Source organism: Histomonas meleagridis (assembly GCF_020186115.1).
Source record: "Histomonas meleagridis strain 2922-C6/04-10x chromosome Unknown contig_33, whole genome shotgun sequence".
In the NCBI taxonomy this organism is placed as follows: Eukaryota; Parabasalia; order Tritrichomonadida; family Dientamoebidae; genus Histomonas; species Histomonas meleagridis.
In genome coordinates, this window is record NW_027150870.1 from 443,103 (window position 1) to 459,054 (window position 15,952).

Sequence of the window (15,952 nt, forward strand, 5' to 3'; positions counted from 1 at the left end):
TTTCTGATAAATAAATATTTCTGTTGAAATATAAATGTAAAATTTTTTAATAATTGGAGAAAATCTATTTATAACTTATTCAATATTTGAACTTCTTTATTATAATATAATCTAAAAATAATAGATTTAAAATCAAATATTGAAAAGAAAACATAAGTGTTAAAGCTATTTATAAATGTTAACTTGCCATAAAATCATTTTTTAAAAAAGATTTTATAACATTGACTAAATTGAGGAATAACAGTAACTTATATGTAAAATTAACTATTACTTATTTTATTTGGCGCTCATAATACCGCGGACATTTTCAATCTTCTCATCTCTTTATTATTTTTAACTTAATAATTTATAAAAAGTTTTTTTTAATAATTACATTTGAATAAATCGTTTAAAATATTTTTTGATAAATAAATAAAATAAGAAAGATAAAAGCATGAATTTATTTAAATTAAAAAAAAAATAGAAGAAATTAATTTTAAAAAATTTTGATTTTGATTAACGTACAACGGTAAAAAGTGACACGCTCGAACACAGAATGACTGAACAAGAAGAAGACGAAAAGATTCCAGGAATGCCAAAGAGAGGCGATTACCGTCAAAGAGCTCACTGTAATCCACTTAGTGATCGAGATATCCCTTATCCATTAAGACCAGAAGAAGTTGATTGGACTGAATTTTATCCTATCCTTTCTGAACCCGATTGCCAAATTGAAAACCACTACCCAACTATTCTTGATATAGGTTGTGGATATGGAGGTCTTAGCTTTGCATTAGCTCCAAAATACCCAAATAATTTAATTCTTGCCTTTGAAATCAGATTGACAGTTACAACATATGTTAATGAGAAAATCAAGGCTTTACGTAGGGTTGGGAAAGCTTCAAACGTTGCAGTACAATGGGGAAATACAATGAGAACTTTAATGAGATATTTAAAGCCAAATACAATTGAAAAAATCTTCATCCTATTTCCAGATCCTCACTTTAAGAAAAGGAAGACAAAATGGAGGATTATCTCTCCACAACTTATGGATGAATATGCATTCATTCTCAAAGAAGGAGCTCTTCTTTATTTGGTGACCGATGTAAAGACATATTTTGATTTTGCTGTTCCAATCATCGAATCACATCCATTGTTTGAAAGAATTGCTGATCCATCTAATGATGAAGATCTTCAAATTGCAATGACAGCAACAGAAGAGAGCAAAAAAGTAGCACGTAATGGAGGTGACAAATTTTCAGCTGTTTTCAAAAGAATAGCAGCACCAAAAGCAGATCAATAAACCATATTAAAAAGATGTTTATTGAGATCAATAATTTACATAATGCATATTTAAAAACAAATGAATTTGTTTGATTAAATGAAAAATGTTTCTAATGAAAATCATTTATTTTATGTTAATTTATCAAATTAAAACTTGTAAATAAATGCCGGTTTGGAACTATTAAAATTGAATGAAAAATTTAAAGAAATTCTATCGCTGAACGATAGTAATCTAATTCTTCCTTGCAAAGAAATTTTAAGATTCAAAAAATAGATGCATTAGCATTTTGGAATAATATTATTCCATCAGTTCAATCACAATATGTTTAATGGAACATTATTATTTTATGATGAAATTAAACCAAATCTTTGGCAATAAATCAATGTGGAGAAAAGAGTCAAAATATTTTATGATAATATTTTTTTATTTATGAAATTTATCTATTCATTCGAAATGTTTGAAATAATTTACCTATTTCAGTATGGAAATTAGGATATGCAAAACCGAGTGCTGTTTTAAATAATTTTATTGCTTAATTTATACTTCTAAATCGAGTGCTGTTTTAAACTCATAATTTTTAAAATACCATTAAAATCTTTTGAAAAAGTTTAGTAATTATTGTTAATTCGAAAAATGTCAATAAATGCTTTTTATTAATCAGTCTAATGATATACCCAATGAACGCTCAATTTATATGTTAATAATGTTTTGGTTTGATGTAAAATATAAAAAAAAAATTTAATAATAAAAATTTATTACGATCACAAGAAAATGAAGTCTGGTTTTCCGGCAGCCATATCAAAGAATTCATCGTCGCCTAGTCCCCTTAAATCCTTTTGATATCTGTTCTTCTTTACCAATGCTTCTCTTTCTTTCTTATTTAATGCTCTTTCGTTACTAATGTCAGCCTTCATTTTTGAGATCACTTTATGTGTTTGTTTATCACTTAGTAAACTATATCCGAACATTTGTTGTATGTTAACATTCTTTTTCATTTGCTCATTTAAATATGGGAAAACTTTAGTTTTGATGGAATTTAGAATTAAATTATTTCGGAGGCCGTTTATGTGTATCGGCGGATAATTGATAGCTAAAACCGTTTCTTTACCTTCCTCAATTTCGAAAACGGTTTTACAAGCGATTTTGTTGATGACTTTTCGGTCCTTTTTGTTGTTGAAGCTATATGGAAGAGAGAAAATCTTGGATCTATACTTAAATAAAAAGTTTTTGGATATTAGTATAGAATTATCATCGTCATCAGGAGTATGATGAATCGAATCTAATGCTTCATAGATAATGGAAATTAAGGTAATAGTTGAGCATACAACTTCGATGGATTTACTACTAATTCCAATGTCTATTAATGATATCAATTTGTTTAATAGTTCTTTGGCAATAACAACTTCTTGGAATGAACATAAAATAAGTGAAATGGCATCAATGATCATGGAAACAGAAGCTGATTTAAGATTAGAACGAACGTTTCTTGTAAGAATGAAGTCAATAAATTTATTAACCACATTTAAACAAGTAACTTCATTATCGACAGAAAATGTTATAATAAAAGCAACAGTGGAATATTGCTTTTTTTGGTCTGGCGTAATTTCTGAGATTGATGGCATTAATTCATTAAGTATGGAAAGTGCATACTTTTGAAATTCATCAAAAGTAGAAAGAGATAGAAGGCAAATGGTTTTTAATGCTTTGTTGTGTTCTTTTATTGTTGAAAATTTTTTGATACAAGGGATAAGTGATAAAACAGTATCATTTAGAAAAGGCATAATTTCACTTCCAACAAACTGGGAAGCAAGAATTTTGTTCATTGATTTTAATGCTGATATACGTAATTCAATTCTTAATGATTTTAATTTTTCAAGTAGAAATGGCCATTCTTCTTTCCATTCTTCCATATTCGAAATTACATTTGAGGCATCTTCTAAAAGGATGTCTTGTGCTTTTCGCTTATATTCCCTTCTATGCATTCAAGAGAAATGATTTATTTGTTCGAATGAATAACAAAGTAAAACGGAAAATTTGCACACAAAATTGAAATGTAATTCAAAATTCTGTGGTTGTAAAAATGTGTCAAAAAGAGGAGTTTTGGCTGGGGGTTTTCTGGCCAAATAATATGTTAAAAAATCATTGATAAACCAATCAAAATTCACTGAATATTATCGTTGGTATTGAATCTATCAAACTTTTTCAATTTTGACTGGTTTATTGTTGTATACATGATGAATTGCAAAAAAAATATTGCTTAAGCAATATATATTTTAAGCATCATCTAAATTCATAAAGTTTTATTTATTTTATCTGAGATAACGTAAAATGAGGAATTTTATGAGATGTACTATGTTTTAAAGCTGTTCATCATAATATAAGATAGGAATAAGAATTTGTCATATTATCATATATCTATTTATATATTGAATAGATGATTATGAATTTTAAATTTTTGTTTATTTTTTTCTGAATATGTTATTTAATTCAGTTAACTGGGTTTTCTTACTTATCATTAATATACTTACAAACACTATTGATGATTTATTAAATATAATGTCGGATTAATTAAAAAAGAGATCAAATATCATTGAACAATCAAATGTTGTTTATATACATTTTTCAAGTAAATTTCTTTAATCCAAGCTGCGATGCCCTATATTGAATTAAAGGAATTATTTTCTTATCCTTTACTTTCTTTGCCATTTCCATTGCATCTTCTATTAAATCATTTTCCAAGTACAGTAACATTTTAGCTTTATCATCTTTTTCGAATTTTAACAAATCTTTAATAACACCAAATTTATTTGTTGTTGCAACACTTCTAATCAACAAAGGCAACAACAACGATTTTTCAAGTGGTTCATTTTCAGCGAATTTTTCCATAAATTCCAAAATTACGTTATTATTTTGTTGAGCAACAAATTTTGCTAAATTCGAAATCACAATAACCGTTTCTATATTCAAAGATTTTATCAATTTTGAATATATCTCATCAGCTTTTTCTACGATCAATTTCTTATGAACCGCCGACTTTTCCTCAGAATTCATAATTTTGTAAAATTTACATAACGCGCAAACGTTTCCACAATTTTCATTATTTTCGATTATATCGAATTCGGGCAAAAAGTCGATTCTTTGGTTATAACAGAACTCACAAAACTTCGTTTGTATATCAACCATTATTAACATTCTTTCCAAATCATTTGTATAAAGATCCGAAGGAATATATTTTGGCGAAAGATTTTTTTGCGGATTATTTCTATAATCCAACGCTTGAGACAAATACGAGTACGCCATAGCTATATGATACAGTCTATTATCGTCAGTTGTATCAATATGGAACAATTGTATTGCAATTTTTGCAGCTTCATCAAATTGATGTCTGAAATTATATATCGATAAAGCGTTTTGGCCCATTAAATGTTGTTCGAAATAAGACGAAACATTAACAAATAAATCACCTGTTACGATAAAATCGGGATCTTGTTCTAATATAAACTTAGTGAACTCTTCGAATTGATCATATTTAATCAATGATGAATATATATAATTCAAAAAGAAATTTAATCTTTTCTCTTCTTCTAAAATGTTCATCAGAACTTGATAAACAACGCGATAATTCTTGATATATATTAATGTTATGACTGATGTTGGTGGTGTTACACAATATGTCGAATAATATTTTAAGTTATTGATTTGATTTGGATTTTCATTTTGTGATTTTATTGTCGTTGGTAAATTATATTTTAATGAAACTAAATTTGGTATTTCATTTATTGGCGTTTCAAATAATTTTTCGATAAATTTGTGATCGAAAATTGATGACTTAATATATAACTTAAAGAATGGAATAATTTCATTCGATTGGATTTCATTTTGTTCTTCTTCTTTAGAATCATATTCATGATATAAATCAAAATAAAATGTTTTAAGTTCTTTCTTGTATTTGTTTAATAATTCTCTGCAATATGAATATAATCCAATTTTGGACAAAATAAATAAAACGTTATAATAATATTCTTCAATTTTCGTGTTGAATGATTTCGATATGTTTTGAAGTAAATCTTCAGAATTAATATCATTCTTAAAACATATTTTTAATAAATATTCGCCAAATTTATTCGTTCCAAAGTTTTCAAATGAATATGAAAATTTATAATTTAAATAAATTCGTAATTGTACAAATTCGAAAAGACATTTAACTTGTACAAAATCGGAATTATATTTATTTATAGTTTCAAAAATAGTGTTAATATGTTTTAATAATGTAATCGAATAATTTTCAGTTTCTATTGATGAAACATTAATAGATTTTATATGATTAGAAAAATGTTTATGAAAATGTTCGGAAATTATATCAATGTTTTTAAATAAAGGAACAAAATGTTGAATTAATTTATAATAAAATAATAAATCATTCGAATTTAATGAATTTAATATCGAAATCAAATCATTATCATTTAATATTACTAAACTTTCTTTTTTGATCTTTAATGTTAAGTTTGAATGATTAATAAATGCCTTTACAATTGAGTTTTTGTCATTAAATTTCGATTCTTTTTGTATTTCATTTGGTAATGATAAAAACGAATCGAAAATATTTTGTTCATCTTGTGGTAATAATTTCCTTAAACAAGATAATTGTGAAATATTATCAATTAATTTATCATAAAATAATGGATAATGTTCATCGTAATTTGTTATTAAAATGTTTTGTAATTCGTTATCTTCTTTACTTAATTCGATGAATTGTATTAAATCTGATTCAAAATTAATCGAATTATTTAAATATTTTATGATATCATTATGTTCTTTCGATTTATATAAATTATTTATTAATTGTTGATATGAATTCGATTTATATTTATTTAGTAAACGAATTCGTATAATTTTTGATTTATCTTCTTGTATTGAATTATAATTAATTAAATTTAATAAATTTAACATTTGTTCATTAAATGAAAATTCGTCATTTTCAATTAATATATCATATAAAGGTTTTGTATTGATTTGATATATTATATCATCAAAATCAATTTCTTCATTATTTTTAACTTTTTTAATAATGTTTTCAACAATTTCTTTTTCGTTTATATTTTGAATATTTTTTTCTTCATTTTCTTCTTTTTGTATATTCATTGCTTTAGTTTCTAATGGATATTGTTTCGAGTAATATTTAACGAAATCATCATTCATATTAAAATCGTTACTATTTCGAATTACAAGTTCAAATAGATTTAATTTAAATAATTTCGAAAGATTTTCAGCTCGTTGAATATCACCAGAATTAAACACATTAGAAATAGCTTTTATTATATTAAATTCGAATTTATTATTATCGTCCAAATTTTGATAATTATAAAATTCATTTAAATAATTTATAAATTTTAGAAGTGTATTTGAATCAGAAATAATTTTCGTGTAATTCGTAGAGATAAAATCAATTGGTGATTCTTCAAACAAATAAACAAATTCTTGAATTGATTCCCATTTTTTATCGCCCCAATAAGTTATATTTTTATGATTTTGTATCATATTTTTGATTTCAGTTGAATCAATTCCTAAATTTTGTTTTGAAAAATCATTTATAAATTCATCAAATTGTTCATCATTAATAACAAAATCAGTCATTTCAATAGATTGTAATTCTTTTATTTTTTCTTTATTAAGAATTTCATTAATATTATTATTTATTGAAAGTGAAATTTCAAGTTTAAGTAAATTATTTTGTTGTTCAATTTCTTTTGGTATTTTCTCATTAATTAAAATGGTATAAATCGAATAAGCAAAAATAAATAATTTCCGATAAAATGATAAATTTGATGTTAAAGCATTTGCAATTTCCCAATTTTTAGTATCAATTTCTTTAAATATTTGCGTTGGATTCCTATTAAATGCATCGTCGAAAGAATTAACATTTTTAATAATAGTCAATGCATTTGTTATATATTGATTATTAGTGAATGAACATAATAAAGAAATAATACTTTTAGCAGTTGAAATTGGTATTAAATATTTATTATCTTTTTGTATAAATAATAAAGAAAACAAATCAATTATTATTATATCTAAAATGCTTTTATTTTTGATATTATTTAATAATTCTTTAATATCATTAATCGATTGTTTAACATTTTTTTCGGATAATTTAAATATAGTTAAATATTTACTTATAATATTATAACAACGAATAAAATCAAAATCAAGCGAAACATCATTTTTAGAAACAGAAAAATAATTTAAATGTTCGAATTCAAAGATTTCTTTTTGCGTTAAAACAAATTCCATAAATTTCGGTAATGATTTACTATTTAATTCATTTACTGTTATTTCATTAGCAGTCACAAATGATATCATATTCGCTAACTGAAAATCATTTATAAAACATGTTAAACATTCAGTTGCTATTGATGGTTTATATTTTAGTTTTAATATTGGCAAAAAACTTTCTAAATTGGAATACATAATTTGTTGATGATTACATAATACGTAAGGTAAAACATCAGGAAACATTTCATATAATTCATTAAATTTATCGAATTCTTGTGAAATTACTTGTTCGATAACAAGTTGTGAAATCAAATCAACAAAAAAAGTGGACGTAGAAATACTCGTATTAACTAATGAAAAATAAAGGGAATTAAATATGGATGGAATATATGATGGAAATTGATGTGATAATGTAAATCGTTTTTGTAATCGTTGTGTAAATTCTGGATAAAGAAAATTGGTATCAAATTTAAAATACTTAGGAAGATCGGTTAAATCAAATGTAATGTTGTCACATAGGTTTTCTGATGGTTTCTGAAGAAAATATAAGATGTCAATGCCAATGGAATTTAAAAGCTTTTGGAGATCAAATGTATTTATAATAGGAAGAAACATTTGAAATATGGAATAGAATATTCCAGGATGATTTTTACGAAATATTAATAAAAATAAGGCTAAATTATTTTTATCTCGATCTGTAAGATTGCGAAGTGATCGCTTCCCATTAGTAAATTGAAGAAGCACCGATGCGGCTTGCTCTTTTATTTTTTGTAAGTCAAGATAAGCAAAGTCAAAAGACGGATCTGTGAACTTAAATTCTTGATTATTTAGTTCTGAAAAGCGTTGTTGAAAACACTTAACTTTCCATTGGATTTCAGTAGCATTTGGCAAGTTTGAAGTTGCGTTTAGAAATGGTAAAATGATATTAGATATTTGTTGAAAATCAAAATCAAATTTTAAATGAAGTAATGGAGCTTCGGGGTTCGTGAATATAGCGTAGTATAAAAACGATTTTATTTTTTCCTTCGTTTCATCTTCTTCAAAGTTGCCCATCGTCTTTTAAGTTTCATCTCACATGCCATGGTTTTTCATTTGGTTTTAATCTTTTCCAAGCAAAAATAAGAGCCACAAACTTTAGCTACACAAAATTATCTCGTTTTATTTTCTTTTTTAAATTTTGATAAATGTAATTATTAAAAGTACTTATTGTTAATATAATTTTTTTATTAAATAAACTCAACACTTGCACGCAATTCCATTCGAATATTAGTTGTTTGATGAGAAGGAATTTGTAAATAACTTTTCGTATTCATTTAACTCATTTAAAATTTGAATCCTATGGTTTTGTGAGTTCAAATCCATTGTAGCTTGGTATGTTAAATTACCAATTAGTGCTTCTGATTCGTCAATTTCATTTTCCCATTTCTTTTGGTTACTTTCGATTTTATCAAGCTTAAGGTGTAACTTAACTAGCTTAAGGGCATCTTCATTGTTGTATGTTTGCTCGCTTGTTTGGTCATTATTATTAGGAGCTTTTGAGGCCACTTGCATTGCTCCACAATTTAATATTAACGGTCGCTATTCCTCATTAGCCATTGACACTTCAACTCTAAAATATTCACATAAAAATTTTAATCGATAAGTAGGTAAACTTCGTTAGTAAGATTAGACATAACTTTTTATCCAAAACATACTTCTGTGTTTTTTGTTATATGTCTCTGTACTGATCATCAAACTTTCATTATAAAGGTGTAAATTTAGTAATGATATTCTATATAAAAAACATGATTTATAAAAATGGTGTTTTGTTTGCAATAAAATTTTTACTCATCCTTGTCGAAGGAGCTCCATTATCTTGGAGGCTTGTTGGTTAAGTGTAAAAACAAAAAATTTAAATAAATTTGAAATATTATATTTAAACATCAAATTATTAAAATAAATATAAAATCAAACAAAAAAGTATCATTATCATCGATATCATTTCCTTCTTGGTCCTGAAGTAAATTTACTATTTCTGTATGACCATTTTCAGATGCATACATAAGTGCTGTATAAAATAAATTAAAAAAAATTCCAAATATTATTAGAAAACATAAAATTCTTATAATAAAATTTAAATAAAACAAATAAATATCTTTAGCATTAACATCAATTCCTTTTTGTTCAAGAAGTAATTTGACAATTTCTAGATTACCTTTTTTTGATGCCAAAATAAGTGCTGTATTAAATAATTTTAACAAATTCCAAATATAATTTTTAAATATAAATACAAAATAAATCAAATAAATATCTCTAAAATTAATACCAATTCCTTCTTGTTTAAGAAGTAATTTAACTATTTCTATTTGACCTTTTTCAGATGCTAACATAAGTCCTGTTCTAAATAATTTAAATAATTTCCAATTATTATTTTAAAATATTAAATAAAACAAACAAATATACATGAAATTAATATTAATTCCTTCTTGATTTAAAATATATTTTACGAGTTCAACATTTCCTGATTTAATTGAAAAAAATAATATATCAATATATTTTGAAAATAATAAATTTTCTTCAAGAAAATATTTAATAAGAAAAATATTTCCTTTACTTGCTGTTTTATAAATGATATTATCATTGATCTTCATTCCTTTTTTTTCTAAAAATGAGAGAATTTCATAGTTATTATATGACACACATTTTTCTCCAAATGAATTAAAAGCTTCTTTTTCATAAAGATATTTAAAGATATCGTTTTGATGAAATTTAATTGCTGTTTCGTATGGTTTCCAAAATGATAAATGACTTTGCTCACATAAATGAATAATTTCTAAGTTTCCACCTGCAATTGCATATTCATATGTATCTTCAACGTCTGGATCATTCATAAATAAATATTTAAAACATTTAACTGAACCAAAATATGCTGCATAATCAATTAATGTAACATTTTCATGATTGACAAACGAACATCTTTCATAAAGTGATGGTTCAATTTTCTGGTTGAAATCAAAATTTGTTTGTGATGATATTTCTTGAAGTTTTTCTACTTCATCTTTTCGAATTATTTTTGCAATTTCATTTGGATTATGTCCTTCTTTAATTAATTGCTTATGAAGTGCCCAATCATTCTTTGATAGTTCTTCATAATTTTTGATAAATTGTTTTTCAAATGGATCTATATAGGTTCGTTGTTTGTTTTCTTTTTTTGTTTTATAGTGTGCAAAATATTTTGAATTAATATTTTTAGTGATATTTTTATCAATTAAATTTTGTTCAATCATGTTTTCAAGGAGATAATTTGATTCCTGTGAAGCTTTTTTAAGAAGCAACTGGGTGAAAATTTCACATATTCTATGTTTACTTTTTTTGTTTTTTGTAATGCTTCAATTTCATTTATAAAAATTATATATACATTTGGGTCGTTAGGCTGCGCAATAAATGATGAATATATCATTTGACTAATTGTTAAATTAAAAGAATATGAGAGATTATTATCAAATATATCAAATAATGTATGTGCTGATTGAGAAATATTTGCTTTATTGAGGTCAAAAATAGTACGGTAAGCCATATAAAGCATTTCCCATTCTTTGCTTTTATTTTCACCACGTTGCATTTCTGATAAGAAAACGGTTATACATATTCAATTAAAAATGGATTTTTTTGATTTTAATTTGCAAATTATATATTATTATTATATATTTCTTAATAGTAAATTTAGTGTTCTGTTCAAATTAAACTTATTTCATCTGCTCTGCTGATAAATGACTTCATGATGCGATGATGGAGAAATTGAATAAAAAGCCATGCTAAAGATTTTTTTTTTTAGTGCTGAATACAGAGAGAGTATTAACAACTTATATTTCCCTCAATCGTTAAGAAAAATAAGTTTTGGAGAGCTCATTGAACCACAATGATTAAATGATTAATTAGTCAGGAAATTTTGATTTACTTAACTTTTTCACATGCACCACCAGCAGCTTTGATCTTTCTTTCAGCAGATTGAGAGAAATCTTTTGCACGAACGATTAATGGAATTTGTGGGAGCTCTCCACGACCAACAACTTTGAAGAAACCATTAGCAACACAATCAATAACTGGAACTGCTTCACCTTGCTTTTTAGAAGCAGCTTGGTTGCGAACTTCTTCTGGAACTAATGTCCAAAGTTTATCTATGTTTATAATTGGTTCCCATTCACGGCATTTGAATACGTGGAGTCTGCGCATACCAACCTTACCAAAGTATCCTGGGTGATAACGATCGAACCAGGTTCTTTGATGATGTTGACCACCAGCATTACCGCAACCACCTGGTGATTTCCTGTGCTTTCCAACACGACCGTAACCCATTGATTCCTGACCACGAAGTTTCCTCGACTTCTTGAAGCGAGTTGGCATCCTTCAAAAGGTCAGACCAAACCGCCTCGTTTAACGTTCTTGTGTATACGATACAATGATTCTAAACTTTACCAACATTTGCTCAGAACGGAGTGTGCCAAATTAACGGTCGCTAATTATTTTTGGTACTCAAGGATAAGATAGGTGAACAATGTTGAATGCTCGGTTTTGATTTTCGTTATACAATTTGTTGTAAATTAAGATTTCGACATATGAGCAATTTTTTAAAAAATCTATCTTGCTAAAATTTTATAAATGTTTTGCTATTGTTATAATTTTTTATAGGGAAAAAAAGGCAAAGCGCTCGGGAAAGAGAAAAAGTTATAAAATGTAAAAATTATAATCCATTAAAAAATCATTTTTTATTAAATTCACAACTCATATTAAGAATCATTTTAAAATTTACATGTTGAAATGTTTAGAATAATTATAAAACTTAATAATTAAAAAATTACATGATAGAAATTTGTTACTTTTTAATTGTTTTAACAATGGTAACATGGTTACTTTTTCATATAAATAAGTAAATATTTCTTCGTTTGTTTCAAATAGTTAAATTTTTTATCTATTAGAAGAAAATTTTATTTGTAACAAACATTTATTTATTTAGCAATGAAGCCATTTTGTATAGCCTTCTGTAGTCGTGCTTTTACAATATCGAACGTTTGCTTTTCCAGCATAACATAAACAGGCGACAGCACTGAACTGTTCTGATTCACCAGTTCATTCTGAGGCACATTTGTGTACGATATAACAAATGGAGGAATCTCTATGAACTCACCAACATTTTCTAATCGCATCAAAGAAGCAATGAACTCTTTCATGTAGTCCATCCCCATTGTTAAACACAAAAGTATAATTTCATCTTTCGTGCTTTGTGGAATTGTTTGTTGCTCATAACCAAAGAAAAATGAGAACACAGAAATTACTGTTTTTATGTTTTTTGATCCACGAAAAATAAAATTCGAATTAAGATCTAAAAATGTTCCGGTGATTTTCCATTTGGAAAATGTAGAAAAACCTAATTCTTTCGCATATGTTTTAAGAAGATATTGGCGTATGATTAATGAAAGATAATCATAAAATGATATGTTCGTTATCCATTGTGGTACACTTTCCGATTTAGGCCATATACGATTTTGAATAAATGTACTCCCATTAGTAAATTTATAGATAAATTGTAATGAAAAAAAATTCGTATTATTGGTGTTTCCACTAAATTTAAATGAGACTGAGAAGTCAAAACTAGAAACAGGAATTTGCTTTAGTTGTCCTAGATATACTTTTCTGGATATAAAACCCCATTTGGGTGTTAAGCCGGTTGATGTGTTGACCGTTAGCTCGCAGCCGTTAATAACCGGTTGCTTGACGATACGTGTAATGCACTCAATTATGTTGGTGCAATGCTGAGAAAAAACAGAATGTGAAGAAAGCTGTTTGTAGGAGCTAAGAGGGCTTTGAAATGTTTTGTGAATAAGATCGACTGCATGAACTTGAAATTTGGTACTTTGATCGGGGATCTTTAATTCTGATGAATAAAAAAAGATGACTTTATCTGTTTGAATCTTGCTGAATAAATCAATTAAAGCTTCAGGATTACTTTTTTGGTTAACAATAAGAGACTCTATAATAAAATATGTTTCTTTTAAAGCATTTGGTAATTCATCACACGTCCAAAAACAAAGATCTGTGATATCACCAAAAGAAACATTTACAATGTTACTTGAGTTTGTGACATATACGGGGATTTCTGCCAAATATACGATTGTAAACTTACAATTTTCAAGTGGTAACTTTTGCGATATAAGAGAATTAATGATTCTGCCAATCGAGAATTTATCAGCAGATAAATCAAATACGAGGGAAACTGTTAGATTTTTTGAAGATATATTTTGGTTATTATGAAAAATGTTAAAATTTGGTTTAGAAATATTTCTATCAAAATAACGTATAGGATTGCAAATTGGGCAAATTTCATCAGGGGATATTTTCAATGAATGACATTTTTTACATTCAATTAATTTTGAATTGTAAGAAAGAACAAGTTTACTATCAAAATCACTTAAGTTCCATGGAACTGTTATGTTGCAACCCATAACTGCATCTATTTCACCAGGGCATAGAGAAAGAGATGAGAAGGAAATGTTTTCCATGTGATCGGAAAACACGTTTAGCTTTAAATTTATTCTTTTTGAATCAGATTAATCGGTTAACCTCAATTAATTGAACGGTAAATTTCGCAATTTCCAGTAATTTTTGGGCTCAATCAGAAAATTTTAACCGAGAAATTGAAGATATTTCGAGATAATTCATATGATTTTGGAGTCTTTAAGGAGAACATCATTCGTTTATTAATCGTAGAAATAAAATCAAAATTATTAATTTAAGATGTTTACTCAACGTAGGTTTCAAGGAATTTGACAGCAGCAGCGCCTAATTGCTTGTTAGCAGCAGCAATGGCACGTTGCTTCTTTTCCTTTTCTGCCTTCTTAGCTTCATGTAATTCAGCAGCTTTTGCAATCCTCTTTTCTTCAAGAGCTTGGACAACATGGCCATACTTCCATCCAAATGTTGTTGAGATCTTTCCAAGTGTTGTAACTGGGCGATCAGTACGAATTGCAACGACACGAAGAGCAGTTGGAACAACAAGTTTCTTGACACCTTCGTACTTCTCTGGGATGCCTTCGTAAACCTTAAGTCTGGCAAAGGCAGCAGCGCCACGAGCTGTCTTATAATTGACCATTCCGCGAACTGTACGAGCGAAGATTTCAGCTGGTGCACGTTCATGGAATGGACCATGGCGTGGGTTTGAGTTGGTTGTCTTTCTTAAGAAACGTCGATATTTGTGATAATTAAAACGATGATCACCAGTTGTAACAATACTTTCTGCGCGAACAACAACAATTTTCCTTCCGTTGAGAAGTTGTTTGGCAATAACACCTGCTAAGCGGCCTGAAACATGGCCTTTTCCATCAATTACTATCGACATCTGCAAAAAGGAAGGACCAAGCCGAAACCGTTTTGCTGGCGGTTATTTAACGGCTTCTTCTTTATGGTAATTTAAGCATAAGATACATATTAATTTAAGCAATAAAATATAATTTGGAAACTTCTTTAGTTTGGCAAAACATTCAATCTAATTTTAAGACAGTTTAATATAATTAATTCAAAAGCAATTAATCAGATTATTCAAAATGTAAATATAAAAAACTTAATGAAGAAACTTATAATCTTGGGCATGTGTTAAACCAATTTCAGATATTAAACTTTTATCTTCAGAGCTGAAAGTGTTTGTTTCTGGGTTCGAAGCAATTTTAACATGCTTTGTTCGAACAAACTTTACTCAAAATGTTTAACGGTTTGGCCTTTCTTTTGCTCGATGACAAGTCATAACTTCGGCCGTACTTTCAAGAAACCAATGCGTCCATACGAAAAGGAACGCATTCACCGTGAACTTAAGGTTGTCGGTGAATACGGTCTTAAGAACAAGCGTGAACTTTGGAGGGTTAATTATACACTTGCCAAGATCCGTAAATCTGCTCGTAATCTTCTTATGCTTCCAGAAAATGACACAAAGCGCATCTTCGAAGGTGCTGCACTTCTTCGTCGTCTCACACGTCTCGGTGTTCTCGATGAAACAAAGCAAAAACTCGATTATGTACTTTCACTTACGCCAAATGATCTCCTCGATCGCCGTCTTCAAACACAAGTTCACAAAGCTGCACTTGCCAAATCAATTCATCATGCACGCACACTCATCAACCATCGTCACATCGCTGTCGAAAACCAACTTGTCAACCAACCACAGTTCCTTGTTTGGAAGGAATCAGAGCGCAATATCCGCTATGCTGATAACTCTGTCATGACAACAGAAAAGGCAGGACGTAAGAGGAGAATGAGGGCCAAGGACGCAGCCAAAAAGCAAGGAAAGGGCGACGATTTCTCTGAGTAAAGATAAATAATTTTTTGATTGAATAAAAATATTTTTCAAATCAAATATAATTTCACATTCGTTGGATATTTACAAACTTAGTT

The 15,952-nt window shown here is 27.5% G+C and overlaps 5 protein-coding genes across 5 annotated transcripts; 2 read left to right on the top strand and 3 right to left on the bottom strand.

Moving 5' to 3' along the window:
* Positions 1 to 535: 535 nt before the first annotated feature.
* GO595_005349 (tRNA (guanine-N(7)-)-methyltransferase) lies at positions 536 to 1,279 on the top strand (the record flags this gene model as incomplete). Its single annotated transcript, XM_067918582.1, has 1 exon — positions 536 to 1,279. The coding sequence occupies one exon, from the start codon at positions 536 to 538 to the stop codon at positions 1,277 to 1,279; it is 744 nt and encodes a 247-aa protein (XP_067774562.1).
* Positions 1,280 to 8,800: 7,521 nt separating this feature from the next.
* On the bottom strand, positions 8,801 to 9,085 carry GO595_005350 (uncharacterized protein; the record flags this gene model as incomplete). Its single annotated transcript, XM_067918583.1, has 1 exon — positions 8,801 to 9,085. The coding sequence occupies one exon, from the start codon at positions 9,083 to 9,085 to the stop codon at positions 8,801 to 8,803; it is 285 nt and encodes a 94-aa protein (XP_067774563.1).
* Positions 9,086 to 11,467: 2,382 nt separating this feature from the next.
* On the bottom strand, positions 11,468 to 11,917 carry GO595_005351 (60S ribosomal protein L27a; the record flags this gene model as incomplete). Its single annotated transcript, XM_067918584.1, has 1 exon — positions 11,468 to 11,917. One exon carries the CDS (start codon positions 11,915 to 11,917, stop codon positions 11,468 to 11,470), a length of 450 nt encoding a protein of 149 aa, XP_067774564.1.
* A 2,392-nt stretch (positions 11,918 to 14,309) lies between these two features.
* GO595_005352 (Rpl16ap) lies at positions 14,310 to 14,906 on the bottom strand (the record flags this gene model as incomplete). Its single annotated transcript, XM_067918585.1, has 1 exon — positions 14,310 to 14,906. One exon carries the CDS (start codon positions 14,904 to 14,906, stop codon positions 14,310 to 14,312), a length of 597 nt encoding a protein of 198 aa, XP_067774565.1.
* A 390-nt stretch (positions 14,907 to 15,296) lies between these two features.
* On the top strand, positions 15,297 to 15,869 carry GO595_005353 (40S ribosomal protein S9-1; the record flags this gene model as incomplete). Its single annotated transcript, XM_067918586.1, has 1 exon — positions 15,297 to 15,869. The coding sequence occupies one exon, from the start codon at positions 15,297 to 15,299 to the stop codon at positions 15,867 to 15,869; it is 573 nt and encodes a 190-aa protein (XP_067774566.1).
* Between the last annotated feature and the right edge of the window lie 83 nt (positions 15,870 to 15,952).